General features: G+C 42.7%; 1 protein-coding gene across 1 annotated transcript in view; it reads right to left on the reverse strand.

The window, feature by feature from the left end:
* The window catches only part of LOC126191197 (hillarin), a 618,826-nt gene that overhangs the window by 20,082 nt on the left and 575,132 nt on the right, over nucleotides 1–23,612 (reverse strand). The window contains exons 5-8 of the mRNA XM_049931992.1: nucleotides 6,385–6,625; nucleotides 6,141–6,223; nucleotides 2,340–2,483; nucleotides 2,005–2,223 (exon numbers count right to left, since the gene is read on the reverse strand). Coding sequence (XP_049787949.1) covers nucleotides 2,005–2,223; nucleotides 2,340–2,483; nucleotides 6,141–6,223; nucleotides 6,385–6,625 — 687 coding nt within the window. The remainder of the gene's footprint in view (nucleotides 1–2,004; nucleotides 2,224–2,339; nucleotides 2,484–6,140; nucleotides 6,224–6,384; nucleotides 6,626–23,612) is intronic.

Genomic DNA, 23,612 nt, shown 5'->3' on the forward strand with positions numbered 1-23,612 from the left:
ACATAACTAATGAGGAGGTACTGAATAGAACTGGGGAGAAGAGGAGTTTGTGGCACAACTTGACTAGAAGAAAGGATCGGTTGGTAGGACATTTTCTGAGGCATCAAGCGATCACCAATTTAGTATTGGAGGGCAGCGTGGAGAGTAAAAATCATAGAGGGAGACCAAGAGATGAATACACTAAGCAGATTCAGAAGGATTTAGGTTGCAGTAGGTACTGGGAGATGAAGAAGCTTGCACAGGATAGAGTAGCATGGAGAGCTGCATCAAACCAGTCTCAGGACTGAAGACTACAACAACAACAACATCTTAATCTATAAACCTATTTACGCATTTTTTCCACAGTTGGCTCCCAAGAATGAAGTCATATCAGAAAATGTTAGTTCTGATACCCATATTTAATGTGATGTTACATAAGAGCTGTTCAAACTATAGATAAGAACAGCTCATTTAAGTATATTCTTTAGTAATGACAGAAACTTGATTTGCTTACCCACGTTTTCCAGTTTATATAGCAAATGTAGGATATTATTCCCTATTAAATATATTACAAGGATTATCCTAAAAGGTAAACAGGATGAGCAGGAAGGACTGATTGTTAATGCCTGAACTGGACAAGATCTGAAAACCTGAGGACTTCAAGATGTTCTCTACAACACAACAGCCATGACCTCAGTGCCTGTTTCAACACACATGCTATCTGCATTCTTCCCCCAAAGACCAGTTTTTCAGAAATCCACAGGTAGGAACTAGTGTTACAACATGTCTTTCACTATTGCTGTCCACCTAGCTGTAATTTACATTATTACTTTCTTTAATTTCCTCTGTCTCCACACTTCTTCTCAGTAACTATTCCTGTCTTCATTTCTTTTAGTTTTCTACTTCTTTTATTTCCTGACACATTTATTTTTCACTGTGGCCCACCTTTACCACTTCTTTCTGCCCTTAACAACTCTCACATGATGCTTAGTCAATAATCTCTGTTTTGCTTATTACACTATATTCCATCTTTAAGCTTGTCCAGTGTAATCCCCAAAAATCAGTGTTTCCTCCTCATCCTGTCTGGTGAGACTCCCCTGACCCAGGGTTCTAGGTGACTTTTTTGAACTCCCCCATTTCCTAAGCCTCTCCAGTGCTTTCTTTCATCCCTGTTCCTCCCTTTTCAATTCGTCTGCCAGAAGAAAGAGCCAATAGCTCTGAAAACTTGCACGTTTCTTTAATCTTTGTATGCATTTTCCTACTGCTGCTTGGTGAGTAGACTTTATCTATCCAGTTATAGTATGTTTTCAAAAATTGATTATTTCTGTTGTAGTCACTAACAGATTTCATGAATGAATTTCTGCCCTTACATTAACGGATGGTTATACTGGCAGGAAGAGGTTCTGATTGCAAAATAAATAAATTACCAAATTTTGAACCAGTGCAAACCCTCCAGCAACAGTACAAACCAGGAAGATAAATATCTGAGAATCTAGGCTTATACTATTTTAATGGGCAGAAACATATGCTGACACATTCAATGATCACATAGTCACACATGGAAATTTGAATATAAGTCAATCTGCAAAATACTGGTAGCAGTTGTCTTTTTGAGATAGTGTGCAGTTTGATCCACAGTTTTCAGAAAGAGTGACATATCAGTTAACTAAAATTTTGCAATAATGAAATTTAAATGTATTTTCTCTATCTTTTCATTAACATATGGAACAAATAATTTCATAATTAACATATTTAGAGAACTGCTGCTGTATCCAACTACTTGCCACTGGCCTACTTCTAAGGCTGGTGTGAAACTGTAATATTGTTTTACCATTTTGTTTGACAAAAACCATAGTGGCAGCAGTTTCTCCATGTTTTCAAGCTATAGAATAGCTGACAAGCTTCATTTTTAAGATTTGTAATTTACTACAACGTTTTTGGTTATACATGATGTGTGACAAAATATTAAACACATTCTTGTTGTTTCTCCATAACTGATATTCCTTTACAAAACCAATACTGTACCTTAAACTGTCAGACTTTCCTTTGCTACCAGCTTTTGGTACTTCCTTGGCATTTACAAGATGCCGGGCTCCCCAGTTACACTGTACAAAACGCCAAGCTCCAGCCACATAAACAGCATTCCAGGAATTTCTAAATCTGTTATCTTCAAAGCGAACTCCAGGTTGGTACCCAGCAGATTTTGAATACCCCTTTATGACTACGCAGTGAAGACCAGCATAACTGCAAAAGACAAACTTTTTAATTTTTACATAGGTACATAGGTAGAATCCTTGAGTAGTTTGTTTTCTGTAGTACAGTATATTCAAAATAAGACTCAAAACAGGAAAACTTCTTGCCTGCAAAGTCGTTTGAAAAGCACATGATAGCTTTCAGTTCCATGCTTTATTCCTCTTAGTAAACCCATAGGTGTATCTCCTCTCAGATTTTCATCAAACTGCATTGTATTCAGATTCTTTACTGTAATCCATCTGAATATTGTCCTGAAAAATAATGATTTCATTTAGCCTGGTGTGCAGGCATGCAAAAATCTCTCTCTCTCTCTCTCTCTCTCTCTCTCTCTCTCTCTCTCTCTCTCTCTCTCTCTCATGTATGAGGATACATTTAGAAAGCTACATAGAACTGTTTCACAATGATTTAGAAAGTTTTAGTGAGAGAAACATGGAATCTTATCAGAAAATAATGTACCCAATTTCCAGGCTTGTAGTTTATGGTATTATTCACAGAAGATTGGTAACTGACGTCAACAACAACAGCCTAAATAAGGAACACAGTAACAGGTTTGGGACAGTATTTACTTACACAAACAAGTTTTAAATGATAAATGTCTGGCAAAAGTGGCCTATCCTACAGTAATTTAGGCTCTGTAAACTTCAACAAAATGTTTATAGACATGTGTAAAACCCTAAAAAGCAAGGGAAACATACATTCTGATGGGACTGACAAAGGAAAGATACAAACTGAAAACAAAAATTATAAATACCAAAGAAAGAACGCTCATACAGTGTCATAGTCAACAACAAAAATGTTCTACTGATGCAACGGAATATCAGTGGCTTAACAGCAGAACTTCCAAACCTTAAATACTCTTAAACTGATGAACTTCAAATTCTACGAATAAATATCAAAACAATATGTCTAACCAAACTTTGGTTAATAGAAGATTGTATAAAAGTTGTAAAAACCATTAATAATTTTTAGGTAGCTGGCAGCTTCTGTAGAAGAAACAAATCTCATGGAGTCTCCTGCATTCTTGTTAGTTCATCAATTATAAAGGAAGAGAAAATTTTAATTATTTAAGTGACGAGTGTGTCTGAGAGTTGCTCTGTAGAGTTAAATAATCTGAATGCAGTGATTATTGCAATCTATATTATTCCTGGATGAGCTGTGACAAAAGTGTTCTTAGCTAAATTCCAGTTCCTCCTAAAAATACTTTAGAAAGAAAGTGAGAAAAAAGTTGTGACTGCAGCAACAGGCTTTGACTTAAATGTGTTATTTGAAAGCAGTGAAATCACAAAATTTTGTGACATATTTCAGAAATCAGCTGTCAAGTTGACATTTACCAAAGTTAGTAGGGTAAACAGTTGGTTGGTGCCCTACATTGATAATGTTATGACAAACTACTAATTTGAAAACAAAAATAAGTACTGCTCAGACCTAGGTAATTCAGATCATTCAGCTCTGTTTATCGAGCTCTCATAAGCTTCAGGAAATGTATGTAAAAAAAGAATTTCAATAAAAGGAATATGGATTTTTTTTCTCAGTGAACTAAGTATTGTGATACATTGGTGCAGTGTCTGTATTTGACAGTGCCTCAAAGTTTGATACAATGTTCCTTCAGATGTGCATGTGAGAACCACTCCTTACTTCTCCATAAAGTCCAAATAGAATATGGGACAATGCTTTAAAGTCATTCAACTCTTCCTTAACAGATTAGAGATGAAGAGTAAATGTAACTCAAAATTGAAACAATTACTTATACTGGAAAACAATTTCCCAAGGAGTCCCATATGGTTCTATACTCTGTTCTTATCTTTTTCTTCTTTACATAAATGACCTACCACTTGGAACAGATGCTGATTCAGTCTTATTTTGCGATGATACATCAGTTCTAATTGCAAATGAACTGCCTGAAAGAAAGTGTCCAAAATACTTAAGAAAACCATGTATGATGTTCCATCAAAAAGGACTAAAACTGGAAGGAACTAAAACCAAAATGATGCATTTTGAAGCAAAATAATTATAACAGAGTGAAATAAAAATAATCTGCAATGGTCAGGATATTACAGAGTCAAATCATGTAAAGTTCTTAGACCCAAATCTTGATAAAAATTTAAATTGAAAGTTTTACATAGCCTACTTAGCAAATAAACTGAACAGCTTAGCATTCACATGACAAGAGCTACAATCATACTTCAAGTCAGTTATTTGTTATGGCATAATCTTCTGGGAAATTAAGCAATTGTCATGCAGCTTCTTGTATTACAAAAGAAAATAATCAGGAACATGCTAAAAAAAAATTAAAAATATTATCTATTACCTCCATTTACATATAGGAGATGGTGTTAAAAATCAACACACTCTTGACATTTTCCATTTCCACTACAACTATAGCACTTACCACAGAGAGAACTTTAAACTTCTGACACACTTTTAAAACTCTAGGCCCAGACATGAGAATATATGGGGTTAAAAACTACAACAAAATAAAAGGCAACAATATATTTAAAATGGATCTTTGCTCTTGTGGTGTAACAGTGTTGTTCTATTGAAGAATTTATTGAGGACAGTTTCACAATTGGAACAAGGGAATTACATACTCTATTTTTTGTTTACTGGAAACTAATGTATGTATTTGTGCAACAGTATCTCAGAAATGTAAGTATAAAATAATGTAAACTTTTTTATTTCTGTATTGCAAATCTTGACATGTCTCTTAGACATCAAGTCTAAAAATTTGAAAATTGTATGTAACAAGATGAATAAATCACATTTCACATAATGACATCATTCAGTAATATCTTAACTAAATTGGCACAGGCCCTATGTATGCAGACAATGATTGTGGTTAGGAGGTAACTGAGAACAGAAGATATGACATGAAGGCAAAGTTGTCACCTGTGTTTGGATAGCTTAAAGGACAACAGTATACCTTGCCAGGGGACAGATATGGTCATCCAATCAGTAGTGGCCTAGTGACAGTTCACCAGTCTGCTAAGTTAATGAAACAGGCTTAAAAGTAAATGTTAACATGTAGCTCCTCTGTTTCAGAATGCTATTCATTTGTTGTCAACATTGCAAATAATGAAAATCCTGCATTTAAATCCTCCAAAAATCATGTGGTTTGATGGAAAAGAGAACATAATACATAATAAGACTGGAAAATTTAGATGATAAATATTTTCTGAGCTATGTCAGACCTAATGTACCCCATCTTTTATCTAGAGAGGGGAAGATGTTTAAATGTTGTTGTAACAGTTCAGTGGCAACTTATGTCAATACTGTTACTCATGAAATTTAATGTTACTTGCTGTTGGCCCATCTTTTATAACTTACAGTAAATCTAGGATAGAGCCTCCGTGTATGAGTCATGTGAATTTTCAACGATTTCAATGTTATTTATGTCTGTGATCATGTAATTTGGGCAGGCGTTATTTTTCCTGTATTCCCTGGTGATTGTAAAATATTACTGCATAATCAAATTCTGAAATTTTCTTCATTCGTGTGAGAGATCTGTTAAGCATTTACAGCAACAACCAGTGAAACTTACAAAGTAAATAGTCAAATTAAATATTTAGAAAATATATTACAGTAACTTAAATAGTTTATCATATGAAACGTAAATTGCTTCTTAATTTTTTACTCTGATTTTTAAGTTCCAAGAGAGAGAAAATGGAATGGAAAATTTATTAAAAAGCACAATGTTGTTGTCAGTTGGAGTGAATTATGACTACAGTGTTTCCCTATTCTTTCTATTAACTCAGAAAACATTTATCCAGGTAACATTCCACGTCTCACAGACACATATTCCACTGAGATACCACCATTACTGTATTAGTAAACATGAGATTACCGAGTGATTTACTCAAATTACTAAACCAACGTTTTCGAACAAGCCAAAATCCTAACAAATTTTATACCTTGCTTTTTCAATGTCAGATCCACATCGACCAACTAACTGTCTCACCAAGTCTGTGAAAGTCTTCTGGTCTTCTTGTGCAACCTGAAAATAACATTTTAAATTATTAGCTCCTCAAATATAAGGTTATCAGTAGAACATTACAGCAATTAAATGCAAAGAGGTAATGACAACATAGTCTTCTTTCCCAATTATATCACATGACTTTAAAGTAAGAAACGAGGAATAACTTAAAAGATACCAACCGATATAGCAATTTGATCAACGTCAGCAAACTCCACAGGATCGTTGTAAACTTCAAATTTTGAGAGAGCTGGTGGTGCTGGCTGTGGTGCCTGACTGGGGTATGGTAGCAGCACATCATCTGTGTAGCCATCTCCATCATCCAGGTACAGAGACTCTGCCATCATGTACTCACTACGCTTTTCGTTGATCAGCTCCAGCATCTCTCTGCTTTGCTTCTCAACCAGAGCTGCTGTCGCTGCCCTGTAACCGTCAGCACCGTGTTATAAAACTGTATTTGTCATTTGCTTCTTACATAGTATCGATACAAAAATGATGGGAAAATTTCACAACTTTACTAAATATCAACAAATATATGTTTGTTATGCACAAACAGGAGTCAGGTCCAACATCAGCAGATCCATTAATAAAAATTTACACCTATGTGGGAGTTGTTTGTAGGTGTAAAAGTCCTGTAAGTGTAGTGATGGAAAGAAACTGGAGCCATACAAAGGGACACTGAATGCTCGGAATGCAGGCTTCAAAAATTACTTTGAAAATTAGCAAAACTCGAAACACTAAATGCGGCTGTCAGTAGAAAAGGAACAAATTTCATCGTTTGGATTGAAATAGAGGGAGAATATAAATTCGACACATTTGAAGTATCACAACTAAGAATGATACAAGCTAGCTCAGAATACTCATCAGATTGAGAAAGTAGCTGAATTTTCAGACAATCGAGAAAAATTCTACTGAACAGCACAATGTGAGAGACCACACAATTATTAATGGTGAATAGATTATTTGTACTATTCCTCATTTAAAATAAAACAGATAAACTTTTCTGTAAGAGCAAACCATCAAATCTAAAAACTTAGAATGGAGTTCATGACACAAGTGAAACAGAGGACCATAAAGGCAAAATAGATTTGAGACTACCCATAATTAAGGTGGCATTAAATATCCTGTTACTGGTGCACTGAGTGTGAAACTACTGGGTTGTAACAACTGCATTTGACTTGTAAGTTTGGTTTGTAACACAAGAGGAGTGATGGCAACATATCAAATACAACATGAGGTGCAAGTGTGCAATGACATGAAAGAAAGTGAAATGCTGGTAATTCACACTTGGGAAAACTGTCATTTGGAAATGGCAACTGCCTCTTTCCCATATAAAATTATACACCAGTCTGCGAAACTTAAGGATAAAAGGAACTTTTACTTGATGTGTCACTGCCAAAGCAACAGCTCAACAAAACTTTGACCATACATAGAAAAAAACTGCTACAGTATAGTACCAAAGGTAATAGAAAGAAATATGCAATGAGACAAATGGAAATGACCACTTTTATTCAAAGACTATGATTACACTGCAGTTACCACAATTTGTGATAGTCCACTGGACATTACAAAACACAGCACATGGTTCTTAATAGGTTGTGATCACCACAGACAGCAATGTATGCTTTGCAACAGGCTCCCATGCTGGCCCCAAGGAATCTTTTGGCAAAGAATTTTATTCCTCCACCAGCGCATTGACACATACTAGACAGTCTCTGGAGCATGTTGATATACTGCAGTACGTCTCCCCACCACATCCCCACACCTGCTCCCTTTTGGGGGGAACGGGTAGGCCAGTTCATTCACTGAATATCCTCTCATACCAAGAGTTCCTCCACCTGTGCATTTCAGTGCAGTTCGGTATTGTCACTCACAGAATGATGTCAGGGCTAAACACACTCCTGAAAAAACGCATGTGGGAAAGGAGTACAGTGTCGCAATAATGTTGACCAGTGAGTGCTCCATTTCCATAGATTTGGAGGTCACCCATGCAACCTTATGCCTCCCCACAGCATAACAGCTGGGCCACCAAAATCATCACATTTGGTAGTACTCGTTTGTGCGTTATGCGTTCCCACCTCCCACCACATAAGGATGCAGCCAGAATCACTGCTCAGACTGAATCTACTCTCATGTGAAAAGAGCACAAAAGCCTACTTCTAGTTGGTCCAGTCCCCATGCTCTTGGCACAATCGCAAGCCATGCTTTCCATGTGTGAGTGTCAATGGAATTTACTGGTCACTGAGCAAGGGTTCCACCACTATGCAATCACCGTGCCACTGAGGAACATGAGATTATGTGCCTTGCAATCCTGTTAAATTTGGCTTCAATTACACCCACTGTCTGACATGGGTCCCTCCTTGCATACTGCACAATTTAGCAATCATCTGCTACTGTAGTTAACTATGATCGATAACCTCCACAGACTCTTATCCTTCAAGCAGCAGTGCCTGCATGCGTACATGTGAAACAGTTGTGAGCAATACCAAACTCATAGGGTTCATTCATCACACTTTATCGTCCTTCCAGTTTCCTAATGATTCTTTCCCATGTGAGGTCATCCAATTGTTGCCTGTGGGCCATGTTGTAATGAAGAACACCATCACAGTGCACTGTAGCTGGTCACTGATTGACACATACTGTCTTTTCCTGTCCTTTCAACTGCCTCGTGCTACGTGGCTAGCCATATTTGCCGTTATACTCACACTGACCTTATGCCATGTGACGTCCAATTCCTGTACATGACTGGGAGACATCTGACAACATGTTGCCACACTTCCATTCATTTTCTCTGAGTAGTTAATATATCATGTTACTTTAACTCGTCTTTAAGATTTGTAGTGCAGAGTATTATGTAACAGCTGACTCTGATACATTCTACACCTGCTATTTATTTTCCTAAACCTGTTTCTGGCTTCCAGAGAAATCCTGTATATTTCCAACAAAATATGGCTTTTGCATGCAGAGGTGCTATTTTTAACTCACTCCTTAAACAAGATGAGAATTGTAGTTCACACAGTAATTCTTCATAGTGCTGTACGTCTCCCCACCACATCCCACACCTGCTCCCTTTTGGGGGAATGGGTAGGCCAGTCCATTCACTGAATATCCTCTCATACCAAGAGTTCCTTCACCTGTGCTTTTTGCTTCTGATCGTCTCATTATAATAATAGCATTTGGACAAACATGGAGACTCCATATTTGCATTAAGTACTGATAGTGAGCATTAATGGTAATGATACTGTGGACAGAGTAGGAACCATGTACTGAATGTGAAAGTATTGTGCCTGTAACAACTTTACTTGTTTTGGTGGAAGTGTAGTCTGTTTTTCTGGCATCCTGTTGGGTTGACATCGTAGACATATGAGAATGACATGATGCATTTAATTGAACTTCAGGATTCTGTCGCTTAGTGGTTCAATGATCGATGTATTCCGTTTTGCCTCACCAGTCTACTGGTGAGAGTCTTTACCCGGAGTTCGCTCATTGCTCCAGTACCGCTGACAGATGTTCCGTCCCAGCGCCCTTTTTCTGCTTGAGCTATGTCTTTCTTGAATACAGCTAGAACCAGACCACGCTTCTCCCTCCACATCTACCGACGGCCAAGATAGTGATGATGATGTTTGGTTTGTGGGGCGCTCAACTGTGCGGTCATCAGTGCCTGTACAAAGTCCATTTTTTTCACAATCCAATCTACTCACTGTCACAAATGATGATGATGATGAAATGATGAGGACAAAACAAACACCCAGTCCCCGGGCAGAGAAAACCCCCAATCCGGCCGGGAATCGAACCCGGGTCCCCGTGATCCAGAGGCAGCAATGCTAGCCACTAGACCATGAGCGGTGGATGGCCAAGATAGTGTGTGCCTCTCTGCAGTCGCGGCTTCTGCCAAATGTGATTGTAGAAAAAAATCGGCTCGGCCTGGTGGAATGCTGTGTGGCGAGCAATGCACGCTCCTACTCTTGCGTCAGGCAACTTGGTACATGACGATTAATGGGGAGTAGGTAAGCAACTCGTGTCTCCATTGGACACATCTGGCCGCTTCGCCATTATGTACAGAGTGAGGCACGCAAGACGACGATGGACATCGACTTGTCAGCGGAGAGGCGAGCCATGGTTGGCGTTTGGTCTGCCAGATGTTTGCGTTCATTACGCACACGACTCTTGACAGCATCACCGCACAAATGCTTCTCTTCCCAGACACGGACTATTTCCCACTAAGACCCACTCAGTGACTTGGATTAGCGGGGACGCTGTCCCCTATCTGTTTAGCGGCGATGACAAATCAGCCCTCGATTTCTGGAAATACCTCTACGACCGTCATTATGCAGTTGACAAGAACTCTAAGTACCAACAATATTTCTCGAACTTTCTCCAAAACACTTTCTGCAGCACCCCTCGCAGCTGGATAATCAATGCTAGGAGAAGCTGACATACGTCCCCCTTTTCTCCATTTGACAGGACCGATCCCCTCAACTGTTATCCATACACACTTGCGAGAAGATGTGCATCAATCATCTACTGACGCGTCGCCACCACATGGGTTTCCTCCCACTGATGTCGAAGGCGATCGCATCTTTGCGAGGACATACTGGTGCGATGGAAATGAAGTAACAATAATAGTAATCATCATAATAAAATTTTGCCCTTCCTTGTATCCTCGTTTCCTGTTTGCTAGTCGGAAGAAAGTCAATACTGATTACCACCATTCAGTTTCAGTCGGCGCATCTACTCCCATTAGCCACATTGTCGGGTCCGGAGTGCGACTATACTGTTGTCAAACCACATACTATGTAATAAATAGCGTTTCTTTTGTCGAAATTATTGTTTCAAGCCAGTAATAAGCCATCAAAAATTACTTTTTTTTCACTCATCATTCTTCTAATTGATATGATGTGTCGGGTCACAAGTTCCTCTCCTGCGCCAACATTTTCATCTCAGAGTAGTACTTGCAACCTACAGGGTGTTTCAAAAATGACCGGTATATTTGAAACGGCAATAAAAACTAAACGAGCAGCGATAGAAATACACCGTTTGTTGCAATATGCTTGGGACAACAGTACATTTTCAGGCGGACAAACTTTCGAAATTACAGTGGTTACAATTTTCAACAACAGATGGCGCTGCAAGTGATGTGAACGATATAGAAGACAACGCAGTCTGCGGGTGCGCCATTCTGTACGTCGTCTTTCTGCTGTAAGCGTGTGCTGTTCACAACGTGCAAGTGTGCTGTAGACAACATGGTTTATTCCTTAGAACAGAGGATTTTTCTGGTGTTGGAATTCCACCGCCTAGAACACAGTGTTGTTGCAACAAGACGAAGTCTTTCTGCTGTAAGCATGTGCTGTTCACAACGTGCAAGTGTGCTGTAGACAACATGGTTTATTCCTTAGAACAGAGGATTTTTCTGGTGTTGGAATCCCACCGCCTAGAACACAGTGTTGTTGCAACAAGACGAAGTTTTCAACGGAGGTTTAATGTAACCAAACGACCGAAAAGCGATACAATAAAGGATCTGTTTGAAAAATTTCAACGGACTGGGAACGTGACGGATGAACGTGCTGGAAAGGTAGGGCGAGTGCGTACGGCAACCACAGAGGGCAACGCACAGCTAGTGCAGCAGGTGATCCGGCCCTCGGGTTTCCGTTCGCCGTGTTGCAGCTGCGGTCCAAATGACGCCAACGTCCATGTATCATCTCATGCGCCAGAGTTTACACCTCTATCCATACAAAATTCAAACGCGGCAACCCCTCAGCGCCGCTACAATTGCTGCACGAGAGACATTCGCTAACGATATAGTGCACAGGATTGATGACGGCGATATGCATGTGGGCAGCATTTGGTTTACTGACGAAGCTTATTTTTACCTGGACGGCTTCGTCAATAAACAGAACTGGCGCATTTGGGGAACCAAAAAGCCCCATGTTGCAGTCCCATCGTCCCTGCATCCTCAAAAAGTACTGGTCTGGGCCGCCATTTCTTCCAAAGGAATCATTGGCCCATTTTTCAGATCCGAAACGATTACTGCATCACGCTATCTGGACATTCTTCGTGAGTTTGTGGCGGTACAAACTGCCTTAGACGACACTGCGAACACCTCGTGGTTTATGCAAGATGGTGCCCGGCCACATCGCACGGCCGACGTCTTTAATTTCCTGAATGAATATTTCGATGATCGTGTGATTGCTTTGGGCTATCCGAAACATACAGGAGGCGGCGTGGATTGGCCTCCCTATTCGCCAGACATGAACCCCTGTGACTTCTTTCTGTGGGGACACTTGAAAGACCAGGTGTACCGCCAGAATCCAGAAACAATTGAACAGCTGAAGCAGTACATCTCATCTGCATGTGAAGCCATTCCGCCAGGCACGTTGTCAAAGGTTTCGGGTAATTTCATTCAGAGACTACGCCATATTATTGCTACGCATGGTGGATATGTGGAAAATATCGTACTATAGTGTTTCCCAGACCGCAGCGCCATCTGTTGTTGAAAATTGTAACTACTGTAATTTCGAAAGTTGGTCTGCCTGAAAATGTACTGTTGTCCCAAGCATATTGCAACAAACGGTGTATTTCTATCGCTGCTCGTTTAGTTTTTATTGCCGTTTCAAATATACCGGTCATTTTTGAAACACCCTGTACATCCTCAATTATTTGCTGAATGTATCCTGTATCTGCCTTCCTCTACAGTTTTTACCCTCTACAGCTCCGTCTAGTACTATGGAAGTTATTTACTGAAGTATTTAACAGATGGCCTATCATCCTGTGCCTTCTTCTTGTCAGTATTTTCCATATTTTCCTTTCCTCGCCGATTCTACGAACCTCCCCATTACCTTATCAGTCCACCTAATTTTAAACATTTTTTTGTAGCACCATACGTCAAATGCTTTGATTCTCTTCTGCTTCGGTTTTCCCACAGTCCATGTCTCACTGCTATACAGTGCTGTGCTCCAAATGTGTGTTCTCAGACATTTCTTCCTCAAATTAAAGCCTATGTTGGATACTAGTAGAACCGGGAATGCCCTTTTAACCATTGCTAGTCTGCTTTTTAAGTCCTTGCTCGGTCCGTCAGGGGTCATTTTGCTGACTTGGTAGCAGAATTCCTTAATTTCATCTAATTCGTGATCGCCAATTACGATGTTAAGTTTCTCGCTGTTCTCATTTCTGCTACTTTTAATTACTTTCGTCTTCCTTCTGTTTACTCCAAATCCATATTCTGTACTCATTAGATTATTCATTCCATTCAGCAGGTCCTGTAATTATTCTTCACTTTCACTGAGGATAGCAATGCCATCAGCGAATCTTAACACTGATAACCTTTCATTTCACCTTGATTTGTAATTGCGCTCTTAAACTTTACTTTTAGTTACGTCATGGCTTCTTCGACACACAGATTGAACAGCAGGGACGAAAGATTACAACCTTGTCTTACATCTTTTTTCGTCCATGCTCTTATTCTCTCTTGGTTCTTGTACATAGACCCACTGCATATTACCCGTATATCCTTGTAGCTTATCCCTATTTTTCTCGAGATTTCGAACATCTGGCACCATTTTACCACACATAGTCGAATGCTTTTCCCACATCGACAAATCCTATGAATGTGTCCTAATTTTTCTTCAGTCTTGCTTCCGTTATCAACGGCAACGTCAGAACTGCCTCTCCTAAAGCTAAACTGATTGTCATCTAACAGATACTCAATTTTCCTTTCCATCCGTCTGTACATTAATCTTGTCAGCGACTTGGAAGCATGAGCAATTAATGAGTATGCGATAATTCTCACAATTGTCAGCACTTGCAGCCTTGGGAATTGTGCGAATGATGTTTTTCATAAAGTCTGCTGGTATATCGTCAGTCTCACACATTCTACACACACTAACGTGAATAATTTTTTTGTTTGACTCCGGTTTCTTCACCACGTCATCAGAAATGTCCTTCCCCTCGTAGAGGCCCTCAGTGTACTGTTCCCACCGATCCATTCTCTCTTCTGCATTTAACAACGGAATTCCCACTGCATTTTTAATGTTATCGCTCTTGCTTTTAATTTCGCCGGAGGTTGTTTTGACTTTTCTATATGCTGAGGCAGCCCCTCCGACCATCATTTCTTTGATTTCTTCTCATTTTTTCACGCAGCCACTTCGTCGTAGCTTCCCTGCACTTCCTATTTATTTCACTCCTTAGTAGTATCCTTAGTGGTATTTCCGTATTCCTGAATTTTCCTAAATATTTTTGTTCGTCCTTTTTTTGTCAGTCAACTGCAATATTTCTTCTGTTACCCACTATTTCTTCGCCATTACGTGCCTTGTACTTACTTTTTTCCCTACAACCTCTGTGACAGCCCTTTTTAGTGCGGCCGGCCAGCATGCGGGAGATCCGACAGGTCTGCGCGATCATGTTGCGATGATGACACATACCCCACCCAACTACTCACTGTGCTCTTGTTCACTGCCGTAAACATTCTGCAAGCACCTATGAATATCTGCGACGCTGTGGTTTTGCGCCAAAGGAAACTCGGTGGCAGATCTCTAATTGGAACGCACCTCCGTTACTGACGCCATTTTCACGGGTACGTATAGCGCCGCTGTTTATCGGAACTTCATGAAACAGGGGCTAAGGTGGATGTATTCCACCCTATCCCACAACGAATTCTGCATTTTTTCATCCGAAATTTGCCTAGAAAAAAATGTGTTGCATTACATATTGAAAGCCCTCGTATTTAATATGTTTATATCTACTTTAGCACCAGTTAATTTATGCAGTGTACACTATATTTATGGGGGATAAGTTACCCATAGATTTGGAGGTCACCCATGCAACCTTATGCCTCCCCACAACATAACAGCTGGGCCACCGAAATGATCACGTTTGGTAGTACTCGTTGGTGCGTTATGCGTTCCCACCTCCCGCCACATAAGGATGCAGCCAGAATCAGTGCTCAGACTGAATCTACTCTCATGTGAAAAGAGCACAAAAGCCTACTTCTAGTTGGTCCAGTCCCCATGCTCTTGGCACAATCGCAAGCCGTGCTTTCCAAGTGCGGGTGTCAATGGAATTTACTGGTCACTGAGCAATCATAAGAAGGTGTTTTTCTATTTTCTGACCATGAGCATGAAGAGGTGTGTGTGTGCGAGTCGGTTGTATGATGTCTGCGCAGTAGAATGGTTGACGTGCAGGCGTGAAAGGATGGCAGAAGGGAGCCATCGTGGTTGGGTGTGCACACGACTCCACCGGGTACAAAGTTATCCCATTTTCTGGTGTTTGACTGCAGGCCGTCGAATATATCTACAGTGAATGGTAAACCACTTATAACCATGTGACAGTCCTTAAGTGCTCGTAAAAACGATGTTAAGTCAAGCCTTATCAACTACAGTCGGTTTCAAACCCGACAGGAATTGTTCCTGTCCGTGAATGCAGGGCCATCTCAAACAGTTTCCCATGAAACAATGCGAAGAGAGCTGTGTGCAACGGAAAACTCTTTGGAGTCTGGTACCACGTAAAAGGCTGTTGCTCAAAGTGGTACACACAACTGCTCGTTCTCAGTGCGTCAAATAACACATAAACTGACAACAGCTGACTGGAGGCGTTGACTGTGATTCGACCAGTCACGACTTTGCTTCCTTCCTAAAGATCCAAGGCGTCGAACACACCGATGGCCCAATGAGACCTTTAAGCCGCATTATGTGGAGGGTATACTCCAGATCACAGGCGGTTCTGCGATGTTTTGGGGTTGTTTTCGTATCATCACTTGGGTTCACTCATTCAGGTTAGCCTGAACATGAACTAGGAAGTTTATTTCAAAATTCTCGGTGATCAAGTGTTGTCCTTGCTTCTACATCTTCACGATGAGTCTCCTGTGGACACTATAGTCTTCCAAGTTCCAAGATGATGTGTTCACAGGAGCTGTACGCATACAACGATGGGCCAAAACATTTGACCACCTGCTTAGCATCTTGTCCGTCCTTCTTTGAAACGAAATACAGCAGTGAGTATTAGGGATCCTATTGTTTGTTGATAGGTTTGTGGAGGTATGTGGCATTAGATGTGTACGCACAGGTCATGTAATTCGGGTAAATAATGGGCCGCTGATTTGCGAACGCGGTGATGGCGCCTGATAGCGACCAAGAAGGTTTCCATATGATTTACATCAGACGAATTTGGACGCCGAGACATCAACGTGAGTTCAGTACAATGCTCCTTAGAACACTGTAGCACGGTTCTGGCACCGAGACACGGACAGTTATACTGCTGAAAGATGATATCGCCGTCGGGGAAGACATCAAACACGAAGGGATGAAGGCGGTTCGCAGCTGTCGACGTGTCTTCGATTACTACCACAGGTCCCACGCAAGCTCAGGAGAGTGTCTCCCGTAGCATAATACTGGTCTCACCAGGCTTCGTCCGTGGCGCGCTGCACGTTTCGACCCGCCGTTCACCTCGATGACGGCGTTTGTGGAGAGGACGATCGACCTAGTGTAGCGAAAATGTGATTTACCCGAAGAGCTGTCCATTGATCGACAGTCGAATTCCGATGGTCCCGTGCCAATATTATACCTATAACTACTCTATTCAGTTCTCTTCCTTCCTTCTTTCTAAATACACTCCTGGAAATTGAAATAAGAACACCGTGAATTCATTGTCCCAGGAAGGGAAAACTTTATTGACACATTCCTGGGGTCAGATACATCACATGATCACACTGACAGAACCACAGGCACATAGACACAGGCAACAGAGCATGCACAATGTCGGCACTAGTACAGTGTATATCCACCTTTCGCAGCAATGCAGGCTGCTATTCTCCCATGGAGACGATCGTAGAGATGCTGGATGTAGTCCTGTGGAACGGCTTGCCATGCCATTTCCACCTGGCACCTCAGTTGGACCAGCGTTCGTGCTGGACGTGCAGACCGCGTGAGACGACGCTTCATCCAGTCCCAAACATGCTCAATGGGGGACAGATCCGGAGATCTTGCTGGCCAGGGTAGTTGACTTACACCTTCTAGAGCACGTTGGGTGGCACGGGATACATGCGGACGTGCATTGTCCTGTTGGAACAGCAAGTTCCCTTGCCGGTCTAGGAATGGTAGAACGATGGGTTCGATGACGGTTTGGATGTACCGTGCACTATTCAGTGTCCCCTCGACGATCACCAGTGGTGTACGGCCAGTGTAGGAGATCGCTCCCCACACCATGATGCCGGGTGTTGGCCCTGTGTGCCTCGGTCGTATGCAGTCCTGATTGTGGCGCTCACCTGCACGGCGCCAAACACGCATACGACCATCATTGGCACCAAGGCAGAAGCGACTCTCATCGCTGAAGACGACACGTCTCCATTCGTCCCTCCATTCACGCCTGTCGCGACACCACTGGAGGCGGGCTGCACGATGTTGGGGCGTGAGCGGAAGACGGCCTAACGGTGTGCGGGACCGTAGCCCAGCTTCATGGAGACGGTTGCGAATGGTCCTCGCCGATACCCCAGGAGCAACAGTGTCCCTAATTTGCTGGGAAGTGGCGGTGCGGTCCCCTACGGCACTGCGTAGGATCCTACGGTCTTGGCGTGCATCCGTGCGTCGCTGCGGTCCGGTCCCAGGTCGACGGGCACGTGCACCTTCCGCCGACCACTGGCGACAACATCGATGTACTGTGGAGACCTCACGCCCCACGTGTTGAGCAATTCGGCGGTACGTCCACCCGGCCTCCCGCATGCCCACTATACGCCCTCGCTCAAAGTCCGTCAACTGCACATACGGTTCACGTCCACGCTGTCGCGGCATGCTACCAGTGTTAAAGACTGCGATGGAGCTCCGTATGCCACGGTAAACTGGCTGACACTGACGGCGGCGGTGCACAAATGCTGCGCAGCTAGCGCCATTCGATGGCCAACACCGCGGTTCCTGGTGTGTCCACTGTGCCGTGCGTGTGATCATTGCTTGTACAGACCTCTCGCAGTGTCCGGAGCAAGTATGGTAGGTCTGACACACCGGTGTCAATGTGTTCTTTTTTCCATTTCCAGGAGTGTATTTAATTTCGTTTTGTTATTAATATTTAATATCTTACTTGATTTTGTATTAGTTATACGTTTTTCTAATGCTTCAAAAAAAAAAAAAAAAAAAAAGATATCAAATGGATCTAAACAGAGCCCGCCCCCACGTGGCGGGACACGGGCAACGGTGTGAGTGGGGACGGGAGCCCGTGTGGTGTTACTTTCAGTCACTGCGGACCCCGGACCCAGTCACAGCGGCTAAGTGGCAATATACGACCCACCATAAGAAATTAGACGGTGGGTCATAAAATATAAGAAGCTAGTAAAGAAAAAAAAAAGTGGTCCCGTGCCACTGCAATCGTAACTGACGATGTCGTTTGGTTCAAAAATGGCTCTGAGCACTATGGCACTATGGGACTTACTTCTGAGGTCATCAGTCCCCTAGAACTTAGAACTACTTCAACCTAACTAACCTAAGGACATCACACACATCCATGCCCGAGGCAGGATTCGAACGTGCGACCGTAGCGGTCGCGCGGTTCCAGACTGCAGCGCCTAGAACCGCTCGGCCTGTCGTTTGGTCAAAATGTGAACACGTAGGGGTGGTCTGCTGCAACGTACGATGAACGGTGTGCTCCAAACCACGTGTGCGTGCACCAGCATTGTGCTCTTTCGACAGAGATGTTACAGATCGCCATTTATGCTACATTACAGAGGAGACAGACCCCAAGTTACGTAAAGAGTCACGGACGTCAAACCACTTAGCGCCTAGTGGTAGTTCTACTGCCTTTCTACCTCTCTGGCGTAGATGTTCACCACTGTAGCACGTGAACATTCGACCAGCTCCGCCGTTTTCGAGATGTTCGTTCACAGGCTCTGCATAATAATAATCTGCCATTTGTCAAAGTCGCTTATCTCAAAGGATTTCCCCATTTACAGCCCATAACTTCGCTAGGGTGACCCCTCGTTCGTGTCTGCTCAGCTTGCATACTTTTGTTACCGAGTGACGTGCAACACCACTAGGGGGCATCCAACGCCGCGGTGGGCACTGGTCATAATTTTTTGACTTTTCGGTGTACGCTGTTGATTAATTAAACACTCAGACACGCTAGCGCACCTCCCCTGGCCCGCTAAATCACCCCCTCTTAACACCCACAGAAAATATCTGGGACTATTTTGAACTGACGGAGCGAAATAACAGTCATCATCTACGCAGTTTGGTAGCTCTACGGGTTCTAGTCAGCAATGATTGGCTTCAGCTGGGTATGACATACTAGAAGAAACTTATGGGTTCTCTTCTGCGTTGAATTAAGGGCATTATCAAAGCTAGAGTCACACGGTATTAGCGTGATGTCTCCTGACAAAATATTTTTTGTCCGATGTGCTTACTACAATGAGGTTACAAAACTCATGGGACAGCGGTACGGACATATACAGATGACGACAGTACCACGTACACAACGTATAAACGAGCAGTGCGTTGACGGATCTGTCATTTGTACTCAGCTGATTCATGTCCGCCCTCGGTAGCTGAGTGGCCAGCGCGACAGAATGTCGATCCTAAGGGCCCGGGTTCGATTCCCGGCTGGGTTGGAGATTTTCTCCGCTCAGGGACTGGCTGTTGTGTGGTCCTACTCATCTTCATTTCATCCCCTCGACGCGCAAGTCGCCGAAGTGGCGTCAAATCGAAAGACTTGCACCGCCGAACGGTCTACTCGACGGGAGGTTCAAATGGCTCTGAGCACTATGGGACTTAACATCTGAAGTCATCAGTCCACTATAACTTAGAAATACTTAAACCTAACTAACCTAAGGACGTCACACACGTCCATGCCCGCTCGGTCACACCGGCCGGCCCGACGGGAGGGCCCTGGTCTCACGACATTTACATTTTAGCTGATTCATGTGAAAAGTTTTCCGACGTGATGACGGGCGCACGACTGAAATTAACCGACTTCGAATGCGGAATGGTAGTTGGAGCTAGACACATGTGACATTCCATTTCGGAAATCGCTAGAGAACTCAGTGTAACACTGCATAAAATAATCACAGAAATCAATGTGGGGCGCATGACGAACGTATCCGTTAGGAAAGTGCGGCGAAGTTTGGCGTTAATGGGTAGCATTAACGGGCAGCAGACGACTGAATGGCTCTGAGCACTATGGGACTTAACTTCTAAGGTCATCAGTCCCCTTGAACTTAGAACTACTTAAACCTAACTAACCTAAGGACATCACACACATCCATGCGCGAGGCAGGATTCGAACCTGCGACCGTAGCGGTCGCGCGGTTCCAGACTGGAGCGCCTAGAACCGCTCGGCCACCCCGGCCGGCGCAGACGACTGACGCGAGTGATATAGCTAATAGTACATCACCTGCTGCGACACTCCAGGGCTCGTAACCCATATCGTTTGGACTCTAGACGACTGGAAAATCATGGTCTGGTCAGATGACTGCCGATTTCAGTTGGTAAGAGCTGATGGTAGGGTTCGAGTGTGACAGAGACTCTACGAAGCCATGGACCCAAGTTGTCAACAAGGCACTGTACAAGCTGGTGGTGGGTCCATTATGGTGTGGGCTGTGTTTACAGGGAATGAGCTGGGTCCTCTGGTCCAGCTGAACCAGAATTCAGTTTAAGAGAAGCCTAAAGGATTTATTGGTGGCCAACTCCTTCTACTCCATTGATGAATTCCTTAGAAAAACCAACTGATTTGTATATAAGTACAACATAACTTCTGCACAATTTCAGTGCAGTAATGTGTTCACTGAAAATGTGTGTGTGTGTGTGTGTGTGTGTGTGTGTGTGTGTGTAAGTGTGTAAGTATAATCTAACTTCTGCACCATTTCAGTGCAGTAATGTGTTCATTGTAAATAAGTATTACAATAGTTGTATTACATGTTTATTACCTTATAAATAAATAAAAAACTTTTTTATTTTAAATTCAGTGCATTAGTATTTGTAAAATGACTCTTAGTGTTCATTAAAAAATGACGATCATTCCACTTGGGACCTGTGGAATGGTACATTAGCTTATTTGTTTTAGTTGTAAATATTTGTCATGTATTGTTGTTTTTCTGACATGTTCCACATCCTGGAGGACCTCCTCACTACGGATCAATTGGAATGAAAGTAAATCTAACCTAATCTAATCTAACCGATCATTGACTGAATATTGTTATGTACGGCTACTGGGAGAAGATCTGGAGCAATTCAACGTCTTTTTGTTCAAAAACAACGACGTCATGTCACTGGACCACAATTGTTTTCGATTGGTTTGATGAACATTTTAGGCAATTCAAGCTCCTGTTTTGTCCACCTAGATCGCCCAACACGAGTAACATCGAACGTTTGTGGGACAAAACCGGGATGTCAGTTGGTTGACAACATCCTGCACTGGCAACATTTCCGCAACTGTCGTCGGCTCTAGAGGCAGCATTACTCAGTATTTCTACAGGGGACTACCACCGACTTGTTGAGTGCACGTCACGTCGAGTTGCTGCACCACGACGGAAAAAGGAGGTTCGACACGATGTTAGGAGGTAATCCAAGACTTTTGTCACCTCAGTGTAATGGAGACGTATTCGCAAACATTATATAGTGCTGTTTCCATTAATGATGTCTATCGATCCCTCCAGATCAGTTGTGTAACGACATTCCCTAGCGGATAAACAACTTGTTCTGTAAGACCGAGACCGGTCGAGCAATAAAGTTTTTTATTGCAGCTGAGACGTCTCGTTAAAATCCCTCTGGATGTACTGCCATGTCATTTTATAAGATAGTTAAAATGCTGTAAATACTAAAATACAAGATACCTCGGCCATGATGTAGCAGCTACAACAAAGCAAAAACGTCGTATGATTTAATATTTTTAACATTTTTACTGTTTCATAAAGTGACGCGACAGTACACCCAGGAGGATAGTAATCACATTGACATTGGTCGCGTCGACCTACCTATTTGCAGGGGTCGGACAAAAATATGGAAATGCCGCGAGAATCACATACAACGCGAGAAATGCATGTTGAGCATAAATGCAGCTGCTAGCCAAGCCTGCAGGTGCCGCTGTTGTATCTACAGGCGAAAAATATCTGTACAATGTCCTCAGTACGTTGCGTCTTTCTTAGTCAGAACAGAGCTCTGTGTAGAACTTTTTCCAATTCAGGATGGGATGATACAGCAGCCAGTGATAAATATTTTGAGTGGGTAGACAGTCTTGGCAGCAAAACAGGATTTTATATTTAATATTTTGCCAATGACGCATCTCGCCTTGTTTAACGAATCTTCAGATTGGTCTTACAAAGAAATTACAAGCTTTCTTAAATATGTCATGTCCCCGATTTAGTAATCCGGGTGCAATACACATTAAAGAGCCAAGGAAACTGGTGCACCTGCCTACTGTCGGGTAGGGCCACCACGAGCGAACACAAGTGCCGCAACATGACATGGTACGGACTCTACTGATGTCTGAAGTAATGCTGGAGGGAACTGACACCATGAATTCTGGAGGGCTGTCCGTAAATCCGTGAGAGTACGAGGGGGTGGGGATCTCTTCTGAACAGCACGTTGAAAGGCATCCCAGATACGCTCAATAATGCTGGTAACTTTGGTGGCCAGCGGAAATGTTTAAGTTCAGAAAGGTGATTCTGGAGCAATTCTGGGTGTGGGGTGTCTTATTGCCCTGCTGCAATCGCCCAAGTCCGTCGGAATGCACAATGGACATGAATGGATGCAGGTGATCAGACAGTATGCTTACGTACGTGTCACCTCTCAGAGTCGTATCTAGACGTATCAGGGGTCCCAAATCACTCCGACCGCACACGCCACACGCCATTATAGAGTCTCCCACAGCATGAACAGTCCCCTGCTGCCATGCAGGGTTCATGGATCCATGAGGTCTCCATACCCGTACACGTCTATCCGCTCGATACGATTTGAAACGAAACTCGTCCAACCAGGCAACATGTTTCGAGTCATCAAAAGTCCGATGTCGGTGTTGACGGGCCCTGGCGAAGCATAAAGCTTTGTGTCGTGCAGTCATCAAGAGTACACGAGTGGCGCTTCGGCTCTGAAAGCCCATATCGATGATGTTTCGTTGAACGGTTCGCACGCTGACAATTGTTGAAGGTCCAGCATTGAAATCTGCAGCAATTTGCGGAAGGGCTGTACTCCAATCACGTTGAAAGATTCTCTTCAGTCGTCGTTGGTTCCGTTCTTGCAGGATCTTTTTGCAGCCACAGCGATGTCAGAGATCTGACGTTTTACCGGATTCCCGATATTCACGGTACACTCGTGAAACGGTCGTATAGGAAAATCCCCACTTCATTGCTACATCGAAGATGCTGTGTCCCATCGCTCGTGCGCCAATTATAACACCACGTTCAAACTGACTTAAATCTTGATAACCTGCCGTTGTAGCAGCAGTA

The sequence above is a fragment of the Schistocerca cancellata genome, chromosome 6 (assembly GCF_023864275.1).
Source record: "Schistocerca cancellata isolate TAMUIC-IGC-003103 chromosome 6, iqSchCanc2.1, whole genome shotgun sequence".
In the NCBI taxonomy this organism is placed as follows: domain Eukaryota; kingdom Metazoa; phylum Arthropoda; class Insecta; order Orthoptera; family Acrididae; genus Schistocerca; species Schistocerca cancellata.